At 43.4% G+C, this 20,684-nt stretch overlaps 1 protein-coding gene across 3 annotated transcripts; it reads right to left on the reverse strand.

Moving 5' to 3' along the window:
- Positions 1-377: 377 nt before the first annotated feature.
- ESCO2 (establishment of sister chromatid cohesion N-acetyltransferase 2) lies at positions 378-19,725 on the reverse strand. Of its 3 annotated transcripts, none has more exons than XM_013945088.2 (11): positions 19,702-19,725; positions 17,884-17,952; positions 15,233-16,250; positions 12,603-12,696; positions 9,474-9,534; positions 5,594-5,723; positions 3,824-3,955; positions 3,424-3,513; positions 2,264-2,407; positions 1,745-1,926; positions 378-601 (listed from the first exon to the last, which is right to left on the reverse strand). In XM_013945088.2, exons 2-11 carry the CDS (start codon positions 17,934-17,936, stop codon positions 439-441), a joined length of 2,067 nt encoding a protein of 688 aa, XP_013800542.2. In that variant the 5' UTR covers positions 17,937-17,952; positions 19,702-19,725; the 3' UTR covers positions 378-438. The 3 variants fall into 3 exon arrangements, with proteins under 3 accessions (XP_013800542.2, XP_013800550.2, XP_013800561.2); XM_013945096.2 differs by lacking the exon at positions 19,702-19,725 and adding an exon at positions 18,584-18,660; XM_013945107.2 differs by lacking the exon at positions 1,745-1,926 and having other exon boundaries at positions 464-601.
- Between the last annotated feature and the right edge of the window lie 959 nt (positions 19,726-20,684).

A 20,684-nucleotide genomic window follows, 5' to 3' on the forward strand; every position in this document is an offset into this window, starting at 1 on the left:
GGCGTGCCAAGCAACAGCTTCCCGTGCACCACCGCACCCACACCCGCACCAGCAAGCGATGCCCTGCGGCAGCGCTCCTGCCTCCAGCGATGCCAAAGCACGCAGGCGGCGGAAGTACCCACACCTCAGGGGGAAACAGACACCTTTATATTAATAGAACTTTTAAAGAAGTTAAATTACTCGCAATAAAATTTAGTTTCAGAATAAACATTTTAAAAAATCTAGTTGAAATCGAAGCAAGCTTGGATTTCACCGTATACATTAAAATATGTAACAATTCTATACAGAAAGTGACACCTCCTTTCTCACAGCTTGATCACAAGATGGAGAGAAGAACTAGCGCTCAGTAGGAAAGTGTTGTTCGTGGGCCAAACTGCATTTGAATGTTATTTTAAAAACACAGATTGTTTTAGCTGGATTAACAAACTAAGCTTTGATTCAGCTCACACTAACTGATTTGACTTGATTATAACAAACAAAGTTGTAAACAAGGAAGTTAGGGGTTTGGCAGTATTTAGTCGCAAACAGCTTGCCATCTGGTGTCGGGTCAGAGAAGGCGATTTCGTCCGTGCTTAGGTAACAGCCGTACATGAACGTGGTCCTGAAAGAGAGAGCAGAGCTATCAGCGCGGCGCGAGCAAGGGGCTGTTTTAGCCGACTTACTTGCAAAACGTTCTGCTTCGGAGAGTCTCTCCGGGCCCTTCGTCCCAGGGAGCTGGGATTTCTTTTATACCCTTGTTCTCAAACCAGAGGGGACAGGTTTGAGAGGCCAGTTTGCTGTCTTGGATTCTGGCTTAATCGGGAAGCAGCCCAGGAGGAATTTTAAGATTAGCAAAAAGGGTAATACAAGACAGTACAGACAGACAACACCGTTACACCCCTTACAATCATAGCCAGAGGTTTCAGTGTCACGTCCCAGAGCAGCTCCTGAGCAAAGCCCACCCCAGCCAGGGGTCTCCTGGGCATCTAGAGGTCACTGAGGTCCCTTTGCCTCATACTTCCTGCAGGCTTGGAAGCGCAGGAACCTCCTGTGGTTGGAGGAGGTAGCACATCTTCTGGCAAGTCAAACACCAACCGCAGAATAGGAGTAAATGGAAATCAAACATGGGCTGGTGAATTTGAAGAATACTGAGCTCAAAATAGATATCTATATTTTACAAATGCAGAGTGAGCAGATACTAGGTGCAAAGATGAGGTGCGTTACTCAGGGCTCACAGACTACGATCAAGTTTCCATATTAACACACGGAGAAACTTCCCCAAAGTACTCTTTTTAGTTTCATCAAAGCTAAATACACTTGAAACACTTGGAGTTTCCCACCTGGAAAAACTCAAGTTTTCAGGCACATCAGCTTGTTCAATTAAAAAAATATACATATTCCTTTCCAACAGAAACAGTTTTTCTTTAAAAATCCTGTCAATGTAGCTCTGTGTTCATGTTACACCCAGCACTTAACAACTTGGCTCACACTTGTGTCAGATTTTAAGTTATGTATTTTTAATCCACCCACTCGATACCTCTTCACTAGGAACTGAGGATTTCACACTGGCTTAAATGATACAAATTCATACTTTTCCTTTAAGGAACAAAGCACCCAAGTTACTTTTGAACACCTTTTTGCTGCAATCATCACTTTCTCCTCAAGAATAAGCATCAACAGGAATCCCGATCCAGTGCTGCTCCCTGCTTTCCTGGGCTTCCTCTCCCACCCCTGCTGGCAGGAGAGACTGGGCCCGGCTCCGTACCTGACCACGTCCACCATGCGACGCGCGATGCCCTTCCTGCGCATCAGGCTGAACACCCAGACCCTGCTGACTCCGCAGATGGCGGGTTCGGGCTTTGCGGAGCAGCGCCAGGCTCGCTGGTGCTGCAGGGCGTCCTGCCCGGGCGACTGCGCAGCTCCCGGCTCCGACAGCACCCGGAAAGCCTGGCAGGGACAACCAGAGGCGTTAAACTACTCCTTCCCGAAAGGACATAGAGCAGCCAACACACCTATAACCCCAACCATGTCTTCTGTTGTCTTACAAGACAAACCTCTGCCTAAAGCGGGACCCAAGCCAGGTTCAAACGGCAGCTTGTTATATCAGTCAGCACAAACTCCCATCAGTGACACCTCTGACAAGAGGTCGAGCTCCAAAGCCACGTCGTTAATTTTATTTTTCCCTTTCTTATGCAAGGCCAGGATTTCTGACATAGCTTACGCTAACAACCCCAGTCATTAGCCTGAAATTGTGCCCCCTCCCCACACAATTAATAACACGTACCTGTTTGATGGATTCAGCCACCAAACACCCGACAATCATCTTCTCATTGGACACAAACAGATACATCTTAGTCTTGGCTGGGCAGTTCAAGGTAACTTGCTTAAATCCTAGTTCATTATCTACAATTTCTCGCACATCTTCTGCCTAAGAAAACAAAGACAGAGCTAAGTTTGCACCTAACCCACACATTCGTCGACTCGGGGTGAACCCTGCCAGAAACGGGGCTTGTTCCGCCAACATAATTCAGTGGTCACCCAAGGTAAGGCTTCGTGACTGCTCTGCAGAAGGCTTTGCAGCTCCCTATGACAGCAGGGCTCTTGCTGCACATGGAGCTAGTCTTGCATTTCAGTGCCTATGATTTAGGAATCAGAAACAGTTTTTAAACAAGGGGCTTCCCCGTTTAACAGGAAGAAACCCTGTAACAGAGCAACCATCTCCTCAGAGATGGGCAAATTAAAGCACAGGTGTCCAAAACCCACTTTTCTGCAGTGAAGTCCACAGAAAAGGAGTCTCTCTTTGGACAACAGAGTTAACCATCTTGCCCTGGCACCAAAAGCAGCATTTTTCGGGTTGTGCTGTGCTGAGCCAACGACATCAATCAGCGCGGGAGGACAGGCTCCAGCAGCGCCTTCGTGCCGCTACATCTCCTGCGGGGCACGGAGCACAGCTGCCTCTCACCCCAGCCCCGTGACTGCTCACACCAGCCTGTTTCTCGCTGTAGCGATTTCGGTGCCAGGGAACAGATTACTCGCTCGCTCCAAAGTGTGTTTGCGTAAGGAAGCCATAGCCCCTGGAGCTCATGGAGCTACCCGTGTGAATAAACACTCAGGGAGAGCAAACAGCTCATATCTCAGCATCAAAGAGCTAAAACAACCACAGCCCTCTCATCCTCAGTACAGGAGAGACCAGGTTATGTTGGTCGTTTCAGAACAAGAGCTTCGGCACCGGGAGCGGAGCAGCTGTCCCTCTCCAGTGGAACAGTTGGGATGCATGTCCACGGCAACCTGGACTGCTCGAGTCCAAGCTGTCACGATCCCACCCAGCTCTCCTATTCCCTCCTGTGCCCTGGCAAGCAGCACACGGTCACACACTGAGCTAGTTTGCGGAGCTGAGCCAGCAGAAAACTAACCCAGGACAAACCCCAAACTGAAAAACTGCACCTTCTTGACTGCGTATTTTGGGTCATCTGGAAGAATCAACACGATTTTCCCATCCCAGAACTCTGCCACAACCCGTTCTTTCTTCCAGCCCTGCCAAGGAAAACAAAACACAACAAAAAAACACAAAAAAACAAGTTAGTGATCGAGCAAGAGAGAGGAAGTGATTCAGTGAAGACTTTGGCAGATGAAGGTGTAATTTGAACCACTTCAGTTCTCAGGAAGAAAGTCAGGTCACATTTATCAACTTGATGAATGCAGACAGTTGCTGGAATCGCATACAACTTACATTTCAGCCTCCCCTTTGGATGACAAAACCTCTTCTGCAGCTGTCTCGACTTTGTACCTGAATAATACGCGCTAATGTTCCTTAGCTCCCATGCAAATGCAACCTTTGCCTCACCACATATCTGAGTCCCTCGAGGAATCTCTCATGGTGCTGGATGTGTTGGGCTTCATCCTCCGGGCTAGCCGCTGTGTAGATCATGCCGCACGACTTGCAAACAACAGCCCCAAAATGCTTCTGACCAGCATCCTGGGAAGAAACAGAGTCGGCTAAGCATGAGCATCAAGCATTCCGAACAGCTCTTCAAGAAAATAACCAGTTTAGGAATTAAATTAAGAATTGGGTATAGTAACAACAATTAAAGACTCAAATATTTGGTTTCATTTGAATTTGAAAAGCAGAGAACAAGCTTTGGTTTGTTTGCAGAATATTTAAAACTGTACAACATTTACTTATTCAAGGCATATGATGAATCCGTTATTCGGAACAAGCCTTGAAATAGACACATCAGCAACGTTCTCATTGAATAAACAAAAAACCCCAGGTAACTGGTGAAAAGACTGTATTGTTTTACTTATATGAAAAAAAATATATGGCTTGCTTTATTTCAGGGCACAGGGAAGGGAAGAGAAGGCATTAAATGTCAATTGTGCCAACAAACAGCAGGTTGTTCCTTAAGCAGTGAAACAAAATGAAGCCTAGATTTTTTTTTAAACGGATTTGTGTCTTATTTCCCTGCAACGCGGCAGCTGCTTTCCCTGCCCCGCGGGCCCGGTACAGGCTCCTCTCTCATCTCACAGCATCAGCCCCTGCTCCGTCATCTGCCCGACCAGCAGTTAGCTACACAGAGCAGCGCCGCGGTGAGCCGCACGGTGAGCGAGGGCAGCGGGAGCTGTTGCGCACGTGCTGCACCTCTCCTCCCGGGGCAGGCGCTCGCCCGGCTCCTCTCTTCCACACGGGCCGGTTTTTACAGCACTCAGGAATTTGCGTCTTTGAGTTCTCTGCTTCTCTTGTCAAATTTGGCAGAAGTTGTCTAACAGATTCACAAGTTGCCAGAAGGGCAAATCGGTGGACAAGGATGATCACGTAAGCCCCATTTCCTCAGGAAACGGGCTGAAAAAAGTCATGGATGTCACCGAGTTAGAATGGTTTAATAAAAAAAAAAAAAAAAATTAATCAAAACTGAGGGCATGTTTTCTGGAAACCCACGAACATGATGGGTATCCTGTAACCGATTGCAAATGACTTCAGGCAACAGCAGGAACAGACACACATCTACTGAACAGGCAACCGTGAATTAACAGACCTACATTTCAGGCTAAACTCTTAGTTACAGAATGACTTAAGGAAAAAAAAAAAAAAAAAAGAAGGAAAAAAAGTAATGCACATTCCTACTTCTGAACTGCCCTTGCTGACATTAGCCATTTGCTGCTGTGGTTGCAGTCCCGTGCTGACTCTGCTCGCACAGCAGGCCATGAAGTCGTGGGAAAGGAAAAACAGTCAAACAAATTCACTCCTATATTACCCATACAGACTTGGGGTTTTTGTTGTTTTTTTTTTTTTAATATCATGTTCCATAAATCTCTTATTAATTTTGAAATGTAAAAAAGCATTAGTCCCAGGAAAACCATAAAAATATATTTCCCAGCTACTCCTACTATCCCAGCATCTGAACTTCTGGCAAAAGATTTATTCAACACTTCAAGTTGAACATAGTGCTGAACACGTTAATCACTGTCCTGTTACGGTAGCCGCAGCGTGGTTTGTTTGAGGTTTACATGCAAGGAAATCCAGTTATCGGTTAGCCTCAAGACATATTTCTCATTTTCTCGCTACCGTAGTCACAAGCTACCCAAAGGATCCGGAACACCCTGAAGGGAACCGTACAATTATCATCTGATCTTTGGAGCGTTTGCAGAGTTCTTTGGTCTTCTTGTTTTTCTGCAAGCCGTGAGCCATTTTTGCAGGTGGGTTGGAGCCGCCTGGAGTAGCCGATTCATCTAGGTTAGCCCGTGTCCTGCAAAGTCATTTCAGAGAGAAATTAGTCGTTTCATACAAAGGTTAAGACTGCAAGTCAGGTAGCCAGGGCAAAGCAGCAACGTTTCTTACAGAACACCCCAACTAAACCAGACGCAGCCAAGCCAGCTTCTTGAGCGCTGCGATGCCAAGTCCTCTGGAGGGAAGGAGGGCTGCTTCAGGAAGAACAGCAATTGCATCAGAAGAGTTAAATAACTCCTGATCAAGCACCTCTCTCTCTCTCGCTTCCATGAACATTTCAAGGACATTGGGGCGTTACCGCTAGCCGTAACTCAGCAGTTCCTTGAGAAGTCGCAAAGGGATACACAACAAAAACTGAGCAGCAGAGGTCCCGATCCATGAAGCATGGAAACTGTGGGCAAAAAAAAAAAAAAAAATACGGGTGCCCAAACGCAGCAGCTGCATCCTCAGACTCCTGCTTAATCATGGCTCGACATCCAAAACGCTTCTGGGCGAGCTCAGAGCTTCGGGCAGCAAGCTGCTCAGCGCTTGGCACTCTCACACCTGAGGCCAAGTGGGATCCAAAAACAAAGTTTCCCTCAACAGCGCCACAGTTATGCTCCTCATGCACCCTTAGATGTTCAGTTTCTGCACAAAGTTACAGCTGTAATCTCTTACCTAAAAACACGGCTAGAGAGAACCCCGTTACTACAACCGGCAAGGGTTCAGTGGCTATTACACCCCAGGCATCCAGAACCATTCCTCCCTTTCCAAGGCAAAGCACGACAAACCCCAAATCCCGGCAGAGGGCTGTAGCCACCAAGCACCGCAGTACAGCGTTTGGACGATAAACCCAACACTCGGGCAACAGAACAGGTCGCCAAAAGCCAACGTCAGGCACTGGATCAAATCCCAGAGTCAGAGGCTCTGTACCAAGGATGCAAGCGGAGGACGCACAGTCGACCCCTCTATTCGTTTTGGAGCCCTCTGGCTTTGTAAGGTCCCCAACTATCTAAGGTCTCAAAGAGATGAGCACAAAGAAACGTAACTACAGATACCTGGGAATTTAAGTGACATCGGCAAAGAGAATCCATAACCCAACATCTTGGTCTGGACAACTCCAAACAACTAAATTTCTGGGCAGTGTGATATGAGGCAGGGATAAACATCTTATTCTGCCAGTCTCAGCAGCAGAAGAAGTAGCATCACCTGAGATCATCTCACAAAGCCTCAAGCATTCCCGTTTTGGGAGGAAGGCTGACTGCAAGTACACAACACATCGCTCATCTCCCCTTGCGAAAAGGGGGGGAGCAAAATGAAAAAGTGAACTCCAATAACCTAGGAGGCATTTTCAGCCAGGCATACAAGAATTTTTGACAAAGTTTTGGCCAAGATTTACTGTCGCTCAGTCCGAAGGCCTCACTCCACGTACTGCTGGGGTTCCAAGACCATTTTCCCAGCCATTTTCTGCTTCGTCACCACGAAGCCAGGACCCTCATGCTAACACCACCCTTAGACAACAGGATCCGCAGCACTTGAGGAAAACTCCCGTGGTGCTGGAGCTAAGCTCTCTGCTGTAATCTGTTAGGAGCAGCTGCCTGGCCTTTGAGGCATAATACCCAGCGAACCAAAGAGGTGAGCAGACTGAAGGCAAGGCCAAGAGGAATTTTCCATATAGCTAAAGATCCAGATGGAGCCTTTATATGAATTTTTTAGTTTATGACATGGGCTTGAGCTGCTGGGAGGCACACGTTAGCGTTATTAATAACTGCACAGCTTTTTTTTCTAACATTACCTTTAGACTTTTGTATGTAAGGCGGTATTTCCTAAGCAATCCTAAAGTGGGAAGTTCTAACTGTCGAACGAGGAACCTTAACATAAAACTAACTTCAAGATACAAGCATTAGAGACTTAGATTCTAAGGAGAATTTCCAAAGCAGTGACTTTAAGTAGGAAAACTTTGTGCTCATCACTTCCCAAGAGATGACACCAAATCCAAGATCAATTTTTAGTTAATCACAAACACCAGGATTATCACATATTCCAGAGTTCCATTTGCACCACGGAAGGTATTTGAAAAGCCACACGAGGAAGCAAAGTAAATACTGTAATCAGATCTCTCTTTCAACACCTCCCTGTGGCAAAAGACTACAGTAGTGTGACAAAATTTGGAAGGTTTATTTTGGCTCTTTTAGAAGTAATTTCAAGTGTTTATGTTCACAATAAACTAGGATCAGAAAGTTTTTATTGTTAACAAAACCTATCAAGAAGTTGATTCAAGAAGGGGCGGGGGGATTAGTAGCCCTGGTTCTTGTGCGAGAAAACAGAAGTCTTTCCATTAGAAGTCTAAGAGTATGGCAGCAAATTAACTGAAGAAATAAGCTGATCGGAAGCATGGACACCAGTTAGTACAATTATACAAGTAAAATAGTCCTAGTGCGTGCGAGTAATTCAAGCAAGCAGTTCATGCAAGCTTTACACGCTTGCGTTTCGTTTACATCAAGCGAAATATCAAACACTGCCCAACAGACCCACTCAGGTGAACATGGGGAAGCGGAAGAGATGAGTAGATGCTTCAATTAATTCTTTTTACCCATTTTTATTATAACTTCTGTCTTGTCTCTGGCAGCTAGATCAAATGGCAAAAGTCTTGAGCCCACTGCTACCTGGTGCTGTTGTATTAAACTTCTCAGGAAACCTACGCCACACAAAAAGCATCTCCCCAGTGCAACTACGTTAGATCCTCACATTTCGGGCATCTTCCGTGTAGTAGCACCTCTTACAGAGATACTTCCCAGAGTGCAAACCGTGAAGATGTTGGTCAGTGTTAGACACTGCACTGCAATGGTAACAAAAACATACCTAAGGAAAGGTTAATACAGAAAAGCAGTGAACCTGAGGGCAGAGTGGTATCAGTTTGACACTGAATTCAAAGAATAAGAGTATTCCAGAACACCAGGACAAGAAAGGTAAATGGACTGATCGGTGCTGGATGTGTAGTAAGTTTATGAATACACATGATGTTTGCTAACTGTCTACAGTGCAACAGGTTAAAATGTATATACGCATGCTTTTCCAGATTCTAATGATGGAGAGTAATGCTTCACCGCTCAGACGGCCAGCGAGCAACGTTATTCAGACAGTCTGGCAAACGGAGCATAAAGACAATTTGTTTTGACAACCCTGGTACCAAATCAAATTTGTAGCTAGAGATGTCAAGGTTCTCTGGCTAATGAGAGATGCAGATATCCGAGAAACAGCCAGTACACACAGCTCAGCTAATTTACTGCAGGTTATGAAAGCTCCAGACAGGGAGATAAACAACACAAACAAAAGAAACACTACAGGGCCTAAACGACAGGGCTGCGCCGTTCTTAGTGATGAACGTACCCAGAATCAGTCCCCCAGTTCTAGAGGTTTTATCACGAACGTTAACAGCAGCTAAGGGAAAAGTACCATTACTTCTTTTTCAGTTGGAAAAGTGAGGTCCATTAGCTCAATAATGACATGTCCAAATTCACAATAAAATGTACTAAAGGCAGGTAGAAAGTGGATATTTCCTTATTTTCAGGCTATTAGCGCCCTAAACCAAAGCAACATTAATCTTTCATCTTCCTTTTTTAAAAAACAGGCTCTGAAAGCTTACGAGAATTTTCTTTTGTCTCAATATATTGACACAGCAAGGTAAGCTATCATTACTTTTAGAATGAATATTATTTAAAAAAAAATAACAACTCTGCAGATTCTGCACTTCTGATCATTCTGGAAAGGTTAGCAAAAATTAACATACCTTTTCTTGCTAGCAGAGGATGCATTGAATATGGGGTAGACAACAGCAGTTGAAGAGGATACTGGAAAAGATGAGTAAAGTTATCATGGTTTAAAATAATTTTTAGTTACAGAACATATGGATACACAGAAACAGAAATTCAGGAATCAATGAGACTTTGAAATGACACACAGATATGAAACACTGGACTCCTATATACAACAGCTTGTAAAAGTACCAGGAAGTTGTTGACACTGTAGTATAACAACATTTGTTCGTGACTGGTATCCAGAAATAGTTACCTTCAATTCACTTAACTGACTTTGATCAGGTTATTCTATGCCTTACCCTCTCACACTGGAATTCTGAACAACTATATCAAGCAGAAAATCCTGCCACAATAGTGTAGTGTTTCCTTGGCTACTTATAAGGTTATTATAATAAATAACATTAAATCAAGCATAGATTTCCATTCCTATTTTCCATTCCTTTGGCTAAGCTTGATGCTATAGCTTCTTCATCCTGGAGAAGGTGGGAAAGTCACAGACTCGGCGCTAGGTTACAGCATACAAGATGCAAGTTTTGGGATAATTTAGGAAAGCTGGTATGGAAAGACAAGTAAATTATTAGTTCGGAATATTTTCCCTTCAAGTACAGAAAGTTTAGCTGCTGGCTGCTTTCTGCTCTGGTAATATTTTGACTACATTTGCACATAGACAAAGACTCCTTAGTAACTACAGGAAACATGCTAACATACATAAGCAAAAAAGCCGGTCCTAACAGCCTCCAAAAAACATACCATAAAGTTGAACCAGTTGTTTCTAGGAAACAGGACATCCCCCCAAAAAAGTCTCTTGTTAAAACCACAAATGGAAAAGGACTCATGAGGATACTAATAAATGATAAAAAGCATGAGACTTCATATAAATGCAGGATGTTACAAGGCCCAGACGCTTCTTGGAAGAGCGACAGGCAAGTGCTGTCCAACAGGCCGATGCTGTCAAGCAAGCTTTTGGAACGGGACGAGGACAGCTTTTTCAAACAGGTTAGGCAGCAATGACTGAGATTCCAGTTTCCCTGACAAATCTGTTCTCATGTTGAACAACACAGCGTGAGGACAGCTACAGGTGGAGAAAGCAATGAGGGAGTCTTTCAGTAAAGAGGTGCAGATAAGGGAAAGAAATGTGGCTGGCAGCAGAGTACACGACTCCTTGGAACAAGAAGAGGAAGTACAGCAGAGAAACGATGACCTTCAAGAAAATAAACTTCAGTAAGTTCCAAAACTGGATAAATAAGTTCCCATGGGAAGCAAGTCTGAAGGGGAAAAAAAGTGAAGGAGTGCTGGCAGTTGCTCAAGAAAAAGATTAAAACCAGATGTGCAATTTACCCCAGGATGGAAGAAGTGAATTAAGAGACAAACATGGCTAAATCACAAGTTCTTCACCAACTGAGAACTCAAGGAATCACACAGGGAACAGAAATTAGGGGAAAAGCATAGCAACAACATGAAGGATTGAAATCAAAAATGCCAAAATGCAAAATGAGCTATACCTCGAAAGGCCACAGCAGCAAGAAAGCATTCTATAGTAGGAAGAGGAAGACCAAGAAGTGTCTGCTATTGAAAGAGGAGGGAACACTAAAACAGATGATAAAATAAGACAAAATATTTAATGACTTTTTATTTCTGTCATCAACAAAATAATTGGTTGTGAGCAGTTGTGATTATGTGATCATAAGTGAGACACAAAGGGGGTATCAACTTGGCATGGCCTACAGAAAGATGTAAGGAGAACAATTAAATCAATCCAACATTTTCAGATTAGCCAAGACTGAATTAACCCTGGGCTTCTGAGGCAATTTGGAGAACACATAAAGGCTAGAAAAAGGAAAGCTACCTATCTTTAAAAGGGGAAAATGGAGAAACCAGGAAATCAGGGATCAAACAACATAACCTCAATTTCTGCGAACATACTGGCTCATATTAGCACATATTTGGAGGATGACATTGCAGGCAAAGGCTAACATATTATTTTGCCTTAATAAAAATAACATTAAAGCAACATATTTTCTTTTTATTGCCACCTATCATTCTCAAGAATGGAAAGAAACAATAGATGTCGTAAGGTAATATATAACTTCCGTTGTTGTGTTGTGTCAATAGGAAACACGATCTAGGAGAAACCACTATAAGAGGGGCAAAGCGGAGTGGGGGGGAAGAAGTCACATTCAAAAAATGCCAATAATTCACTGTCAAAAGAGAAAAGATAGAGTTTTCTAGGTGACCATCAGGAATAAACAACTTAATGAATGAAATGGATGAAGGAATAATATATGCTTCTAAGTGTGTTAATAACAGCTAGCAGATAGGAGCATTTAAAAAGCTAATTTAGAAAGCATTCTTAAATCGAAAATGGTCAGAAGCAAAGAGACTGAAATAAGGATAAGGGGAACCACTAAAGAATAAACAGGTGCAAGAATAAAAGATAGGGATCAACTCTGTGGGCAGCAGCTGTGCATTAAACACTTGGGTTATTGTGTATCTCAAACCAAAGGCATGGCAAAAACACAGTGCTTCCTGTGGAAACGTATACAACTGCACCGCACGTGAAACGCGAACTACTCCCTTCCTGCCGCTCTGTGCCAGTAAGGCCTCAGCTGGGGCTCCGTTTCGGAGTACAATAAAAGTATGGTTCAGTCTGGAGAGAAAAAAACCCAAAACAAATCAAAACAAAAAAAAACAGATACCTAAAAAAATCAAGACTTAAAAGGAAAGCTGAAAGAACCAGGTTAATTCAACCTGGAGAGAAAAGAAGGTGGAGAGAGCTAATAATAAGCTTCAAATATAATAATTTCTCAAATCCCACTGGGAATGGGATAACTAGTCAGGTGAAGAGGGAAGATAGGTTAGACATCAGGATAAGAATAAATTTATGTATTGATCAACATTAAAACAGATTTGTCAGGGAGATTGTGGAATCTCAATCATCACTGTCTAACCTCTTAGAAAAAGAGAAAAGGAAAATATGCGACTTCAGTGGAGTTGGTCCTGTTGGGGAAAAGGAGATAATCTAAAAGACTTTAAAATCCCTTCCACCTCAATTTCCTACAGCAACTAAAGTCATACACCAAGACATGCACAATCTTACTCACCTTTCTTATTCCCCTCACATGGAGATTGGCTTGAAGGAATAATCTCCTGATCATCCGACTCACAGGCTGTGGAAGAACCGATTTCATCAAACTCCTATAAATTAAATTAAGACAAATTTTTAGGGTAAAAAGATTATTTGATTAACTTTTCAGGCAGTAGTTACAAAATCACATGAAAAATTTAGTTCAGACGTGATCCTCAGAATAAGCATTGAACAACATTATGAAATGTTACTAATGGTTGTATTTTTCAATAACAAAACATAGCCTTGGCAGACTACCCATCATTATTAATGTTATAATTGGATGATGAATTTGTAACCTCATGTTGCATCTCAGCACTGAAGAAAAGTTCATTTTTTGCACGTTACTTGCAGCCTGGTGGACTTCAGAATATCATCAACATATTTCTCATTTACTTGCCTTTGATTACTGTAAGACCAAATTCAACTTATGCCAAATCATACCATGCTTTTCGATTCTCAGTAACGCTTATGTATGGTCGATTCACTTGCCACTGCCTTTTCTTTTTTTTTTTTTAATTATTTTTTTTAAGTTATTAAATCTTAAGTGTAGAGGTTCCTATTACTTCCTCAGTTTAGCATTGCTGGGACTCCGCTTCATTTTCTGTCTAGAACTATGCAACTTCATAGCTTTTGGCAGCCTCCTGCAAATATTCAATTAAAAAAAAAATGAAAGTTTGCCAAACCGATTTTTGCCTTAAAAGCTGTTCTTTTGTATATGACTACATACTGTTTCCTATCTTATCAGGAATTCCGGAGAGTCATCAGGTAAAGCAACCAGCCCTACCAGGAATGACCTGAGATTAGATCAAGGCCCAACATTGGCCTATACTGATTTTGCAATAACAGAGTCACCGTGTTTCTTTTTCATGCACTCTTCTTGTGATTACCCTCCAAGAAATAGTTTGCCAACACAAAAGCAATCCCAGCAAACCCAAATGCTTTCAAACTGTATTTTTTACTGCATGTGCAAGATTAGATTGCACAAGCCAACATCTGTCTTTTATTAACGCTGCATTGTAAAAACACATTCACAATCAATTCAGGAATGTGTGAGATATACTGATACAGCACAGGTGAACAAAGAAGGCAAAAAGTTTTCCTTTATTGAACCAATGCGGGAATATAAAACACATATTAGTCCTATAAAAAAAACTTCCCACCTTGTTCATTGTTTCTTTGCAATGCCTAGTATTAACTACTGCTAATGTATTCCAATGTCCCTTCCTATTTCCATACATTTTAGATGCCAGAGTGTAACACCAAAATATGGCACTAAGTGTAATGAAATAGCATGAAAACCTGTTCCAATTTTGTGTTTTATAGCTACACGCATTCCACTGCCACCCTTACCGTTCACATTTAGGCACTAAGTTAGAAAGCAAAATCCATACCCCAAAATATACAATTCTCTAGCAACTCATAAAATTAAAAGTGAGGTCTGGCAAGAATTAACTGGTTGGCAGTGAGCTAGACTCATTTCTAAGTCTAACCATTCCAGCACTGTAGACATATTTGGACAAGAATTAAAAGTATGTTTAAATAAAATTATGCTTTCACCTTTTTTTATTATTATTATTTTGACAGAGATTCCCTGAAAAAAAAAAAAAATCCCAGAAAACCTTTTCTCTATCAAACACTGGGAATACGTTCACTGCTAAGTCAGCAGCAGATAAAAATTGCTTGTACCTCTTCGATAATACACTAAGAGGTTAAAATTCTTCAAATACAGACCAGCTCAGTAAACTCATTATTGGTTTGTTAAAAACACGAGGAGCTTGGGCTTAACCTCGCTTCCTTGGCTAAGGGAACTGCAGAACCAGCCCACGTGGTTTCTAACAAGAAAATAATTGCTAAAAGATAATCACAGACCAGATCAAAGCCTGCCAGCATCACTCAAATTACTGCACAGGCTGCACCAGCAAACAAAATTCTTATGACACAGAAGAAACCTCTAAATAAAGATCAATTTTGCTTTCTCTGACCAACTGCTTCACTTGTTGAGAGGCTTAAGGCCAGAAAAAGGTTTGTGTGTGTTGGGGGAACTCTTCAAGGAGTACTGCAGCAGAGCTCTTGAGAACGCTTCCTTCCTCCAGTTTTGAGGAAGTATCTTTTTTCTTTTGGAAAAAAAAGACAAGAATATCTAGGGAGAATGCCTAGGATACAAGCTCAGAACCTCCCACAAAATTCAGGGAGGTCAGACTCGGCATTCGTTACATTTATTAAGACAAGAGACAGAAAAAGGGACATGTTTAAGAAATTCTTTTCCAGCTTTGCCCTTGATGGTGCAAAAAAGAGACACAGATTAATTTTTGCAGAACACCATCCCAAAAGCTTTCCTTTCAGCTATCACAAATGGAACATTTCACTGCGGTGTAGCAGTAGGAACAGGCAGGGATGACAACAAGAAGTTACTAGAGGTTTGCCAGAGTTTTATGCCTTCATAAGGCAGAAACAAATCTGTAAAGGTTTTCTTAGGCAAAATCCACTAACATGTCATACTAAGTACCCTGAACAACGAGAGCGTGCACTACTTCCAGCTTGCTAAGCTAGTTCAGCACATGTCACCCGAATACCTACGGCCACCCTGGTCATCCCTCTACCTACCGCATCCTCTGCATCAGCATCTTCCAGAGCTGGAGACTTTGAAGTAGAAAAGGGAGTGACAGAGGTGCTTTCACTCTTCTGCAGAGACATCTTTCCTTCACAAACTGCACCTTTCTCTTGATTTTTGAGACTTGTAAATTCCCCCCCGGTTTCTTTTTCCTTCTTCTGAGGCACAGAAATACTTCTCAATATACCACTAGCCTCAAGAGGTTTTTTTGTATCAGCTGAATTAGACTGATCAGCTGCCAGTAATCTGGGCTGATCGTTTCCTGGTGGAGACCCGGGGAGGCCCTGGGGTGACTTACTGTCTACAGGTAGTTTTTTAGAACCAGAGTGTGATTTCTTTCTGGCAGAAAAGAACGCTGCTCCTGACTGGAGTTTCAGAGCTGGTTTAACTCTCATGCTCAGGACTCTGAAAGGTGAATCCATTTTCTTTTTAATTAGGCAAACAGCATTCTCTTTCTCTACGCTGGGTTTACTAGGTGGTATATCTGCCTTTGCCTTCTTAAGCTTTTTGGGGATGGCTTTGCCATGTTTGGAATTTACTGTATGCTTGGCTGGTCTTGAGCTTATATTGCTGCTGAAGTTCACATCAGTCTTCTCAGTCCTACTGGCAACCAGGAGATTTTCATCATTTTTCCTCTCACCAAAAGACCAGTTTGCATTCAATTGTTTCCTCTCAAGAGGGGTAAGGTATCGCTTTTCCTTGCTATAAAAAGACACCACGGGCACGATGGACTTGTACGAGGCAGCAGTCTTCGGGGATAGTTTAGAATTTGAGAATTCCCTACGTGCAATTGTGGGAATGCTGGCTGTCTGAACGGGAGAATTATCCAATTTCCTTGACAGTGGTGACTTTGTGGGTACAGCCTCGTTTTCTTCACACTCATCACTGGAGCTAGATGACCTTGTTATCTGAGAAGCACACCAATTATTTCTCGCTTTCCTGAGTGGAGACAAATCTTCAGCAAAGTCCACCATCAGTTTTTTCACTGGTGTCTCAAAAGCTAAGGATGCACTACAAAAAAAAAAAAAATTTAAAGCAAAATATTATCTATACTATGGAAAACCTTTCAGTAACTGCTTTGCTTAAATAACACTGAAGTTTAGTTCAAACTAGTTGCCTGTACTAGTGCATACCCTGTAACAAACACAAACAGAGATCAATACAGGGCGTAAGAATTTCTTGCCATTCACGCCATTTCTTTTTTAAGCAACTAATCTATTTTTCTGCCTGAACTTCTTAAAGTGCAGGGAAACAACAGTCATTTTACTTTCTGGAATACTGCAGACATAATCAGTGCTGTCAATGATTAAGCAAAAGAAACGCCTGATACGTTTCAGACTAACTCCGTCAACTGAGATTTGTGCTTCCGAAAAAGTTTGTCTTTCCTTTCCCTTCTCCCAACTGTATGATTGATAAAGCTGGGGGGGAAAAAAAGGGAAAAAAATTCCCCGCTTTTTTTTTAATACCAGTTTCCAAAAGGCAAAAGTCTTATACCACTCTGATGGCTATGCGAGAACCTAAAAATTTGTCAATTCCTCACTAATAATTTTTGAGCCTACTGGACAAAAAAAAAATATATAGAGATATACAGTTTTACATAAAGGACACATTCAGCAGTTCCTCTTTCTGGCTGTAACATATTATATATGATTGCTCGGTTCCTAACAGAGCGAAGTATTTCTTTGGTAAGTACTGAAACAGTATTGCTTTCTCAAGTATTTGTCATTCTCATTCACAGATCAAACTTCACTCTTGGTCCCCACCCAGAAATATTTTTGTGGGGGAATACAGGACAAACATGAGAAAAATCTGTTCAACTAGTAGTTATGAAAGAACAAAAAGCAACCTATTCTTTCAGATTTAAAGCTCATTTTTTTGTTCATGGTCAATGACTTCTCTGCCAGATTTAGGGTAAAAACAATAAACACTTTTTTACACACACACACACACACACACACACACACATATATATATGATATCTTCTTTCTATTAACACTTGAGGAATATTTAGACAATTTGTGCAGAGTTTTAAGTATTTCCTACTGTATATCAAAAATCTTTCCAAAGGGGACTTCCTTCCTCTTCTGAAATAGTACCACAAAGAAATGCAGACGCCAGGATTTTTATTTCTGAAGCTTCTTAACAATCAGATAACAACCAGTTTCTACTGGTTTTGTGACCTGCTTAGGGCTAGGTCTACGTGTAAGTGTCACATATATGGACATGCGCTTTATAAAGGTGACTATCAAAACAAGATAACTTTTTCTTTAAAAAAAAAAGGAAAAGCTCCAATGTAAACTAATGCAACCCAGTAATCTAGATCTGCAAAGTATTAGGTCAGTGTAATGCCTTTTACTCATTTCTCAGTCTACATGTTACGCTATAGATTGATGATCATTTTTAGCTTAGGGTTCCCTATACGTTAAATGAAAACTTTCAAGCTGCTCAGTACAATATAAAGCGTTGGTATGTCTTTAAATGATAAATATGGGTTAATGATGGTGATTGAATATTTTTTCACTTTACATTAAAACTTTTTGAGGATTTAAAACATTTATTTTATTCTCAGTATGTGGCACAAAGCATTAGAGAATTGGTTTTTTTAATCAAAGGAAAAAAAAATACTTATGACTAGTTAACATACCCATCCGTATCCATAGAACTACGGTTCCTTTTTCGTGGAGTAACAGTTGCCATATCTTCACCAGAGCACCTAAAAGAACACATTTTTAATAGCCTGAAAAAAGTGGCTTAGTAAAGAAGGAAAACATACTGAAGGACTGGGAAGAAACACTGAATGGAAGCAGTTCAAGCATGATGGAGCATTATAACTTTTGACAGAATGACAGAGACTAGAATAATTTTGGGTTATGTTTCACTTGAGTTTAAGCTGTAACAAAGGTATTCGCAGGAAGGATCCTCCAGGTCAAGTCCAGTCCTGTCATCATGGACAAATGCATCATATAAAGTCCCTTTTCTAAAATGGAGTCAGATAACTCAGAAGCGAGTTTTGCTTTCCATCTCACATATTCCTTTTGGAAAGCTCATTCTAGACCTCACTGTTGTGGTTCCCATAAACGTTCTTGCTCTCTGCCTACATATATTCACAGTCAGTTCATTCGCATGAGGGTTTTATGTTGACGTTTAAGTGGAAAGAGCTCTTTTCTTGTGTTCACACCCAATGGGCTTAGAGAAAAATCTTTCTCTCTCAACTTCCATCTTGCCAGATGCAATAAAACAAATTTTTTAGCCTTTGTTAATGAAGTAGCCATCTAACACCTTTTAATACTAGATACTATTTGTTCCATTTCTTCCAGTTTGACCTAAGTGCTGTATGACATTACCTTTTCTGTTGTGTTGGTTGTCACGCAAGAAAGACAACTGAAACAGTCGTCCCCAGCATCCTATCTCCAAGATGACTAATAATAGATATTCAAAAACTGCTAGAACACCCTGTAAAGAATAACTTATTCAATAATCTGCCAGTAGGGGGAGGTTCTTCACAACACATCGGTATTTACGCGTTGCAGGTTTTGGGAAGCAGTGACCGAAGAGTGACCTGTGAACGACAGGCTGTTCTGGGCCACCGCACAAGCGTTGGCAGAGAATCAAAACTGTCAGCTGCGTAGCTCTAGCAAGAGCTATACAATTTCAGAACACAGCAGCACTGCCAGAGGGGAATTACAAGAAAAGGCGGGCTGTGCGACTTCACACTCGGCCAAGGGCTCTGGAAGCGCAGGGTAACAAGAGGGAGCCTGCGGGTAGCTAGGGTATAAGATACGAGGTGCGGGGAGAGGATGAGGGCACTTAAAACACTTCTGCCATTAACGTGCAGATGCCATAAGCTGTTCCCTGCCAAGCAGCTCTCCACCGTCAGCCCCAGCCCGCACAGGCCTTTCCCTAACTTTAACAACCACCAGGCCAGTTCACAGCTTTCCCCTGACAATTCCTGCTCGATGCCCTGCGCGTTGACAGCGCGCCAAACCCTCACCCTAGCACCCTGCATGCACCTGTGTACTACACCCCACACCAGGGCTCAACCAGAGCACTGCACCAGGCCTGATCTCAGCATCCCACATCCCCCAATCCCAAATGCACCCTGGACCTCGGCACTACCCACACCCTGACCCTGGCACCCCATAGCCACCACACACACACGTCCTGCGCCTCAACGGGGCGCCAGACCCTGGCGGCAGCACCCATCTCCCCCTCACACACCCCTCAACGCGACGTCAGGCCCTCACCCCGGCCCCCCACACCCCTCACACCCCCTCACCGCGACGTCAGGCCCTCACCCCAGCACCCCACACCCCTCACACCCCCTCACCGCGACGTCAGGCCCTCACCCCAGCACCCCACACCCCTCACACCCCCTCACCGCGGTGTCAGGCCCTCACCCCAGCACCCCACGGCCCTCAGCAGCCTCCCTAGTCCCAGCCCCCGCGAAGCCGCGCTCAGTCACCTCAGCGCCGCCTCAGCCGCCAACGGTCCCGCGCCTTCAAAAGCGCGCGGGCTCTCCCGCCCGTCACGGCCCCCTGCCCTCTTCTTCCCATTTGCCCAACGCGCTGTCACTCACTCGGAGCTTCGTCGCCATTGGCCTACATGACGCGCGTCCCTTTGGGCCCGCCCCGCACGTTTTCCAGCCCATCGGTTCGCGGAGCTCGCCGCACACCCCTCGCGGGAGACTGCAACTCCCGGCGTGCCTCGCGCATGCAGAGCCGTCTCCAGGCGGGGGTGGGGCGCAGAGCTTGCTGGGAGCTGTAGTTACTCCGGGGCACAGGCGGCGCGCTGGGCGCGGGGCATGCTGGGGCTTGTAGGCGATGTGGGCCCTGCAGGAAGGCCTCCTCCCAGGACGGGGCTGTGGGGGGCTGCCTGCCCTCGCCAAGATAACAACCAGCACTCTGAGGAGACCGGCAGCTTTCCAAACACCCTGCTTTTGGCGGCAGGCTTCTTACTTTCAGCCAACTGCTCTTCTGTCTGTCTGTGCAAGATAGGCAAAAAGCCGGGTAGATCAGGTGGGGCCCTGTGATGGAGATAGGACCGCTCAGGAATCCTGCTTCTGGGAGGACAGGATAACTAATGGCTGGGCCATCAAGTGGGTTATCTAGCAGGTTCTTTCCACAGTGGGGATACTTTTTTAATTATCCAAGTGCCAAAAGAAATATCCTTGGACCTTGAAAAAGGAGATGCCTTGGGATGAGCAGGCAGAACCTGACAGGGGAAGAACTCCAAAAGGGGAACACTGAGGCTGGGGGCAAAAGGATGTGTTTGGCTTATGAAGGGATGAAGTGAACTGAGAGGAATTCACACATTTTAAGCCATGCTCGGGGGTAGTAAGGGTGGGCTGAGTATTGCCTTTGCTTTTAAATGGGCCATCTGAGCCCTGCTGTTAAGAACATCTTCCATAAATGATGGTTACTTGCAACTGAAAAGCAAAATTCACAA

Source organism: Apteryx mantelli, chromosome 3 (genome assembly GCF_036417845.1).
Source record: "Apteryx mantelli isolate bAptMan1 chromosome 3, bAptMan1.hap1, whole genome shotgun sequence".
Classification (NCBI taxonomy): domain Eukaryota; kingdom Metazoa; phylum Chordata; class Aves; order Apterygiformes; family Apterygidae; genus Apteryx; species Apteryx mantelli.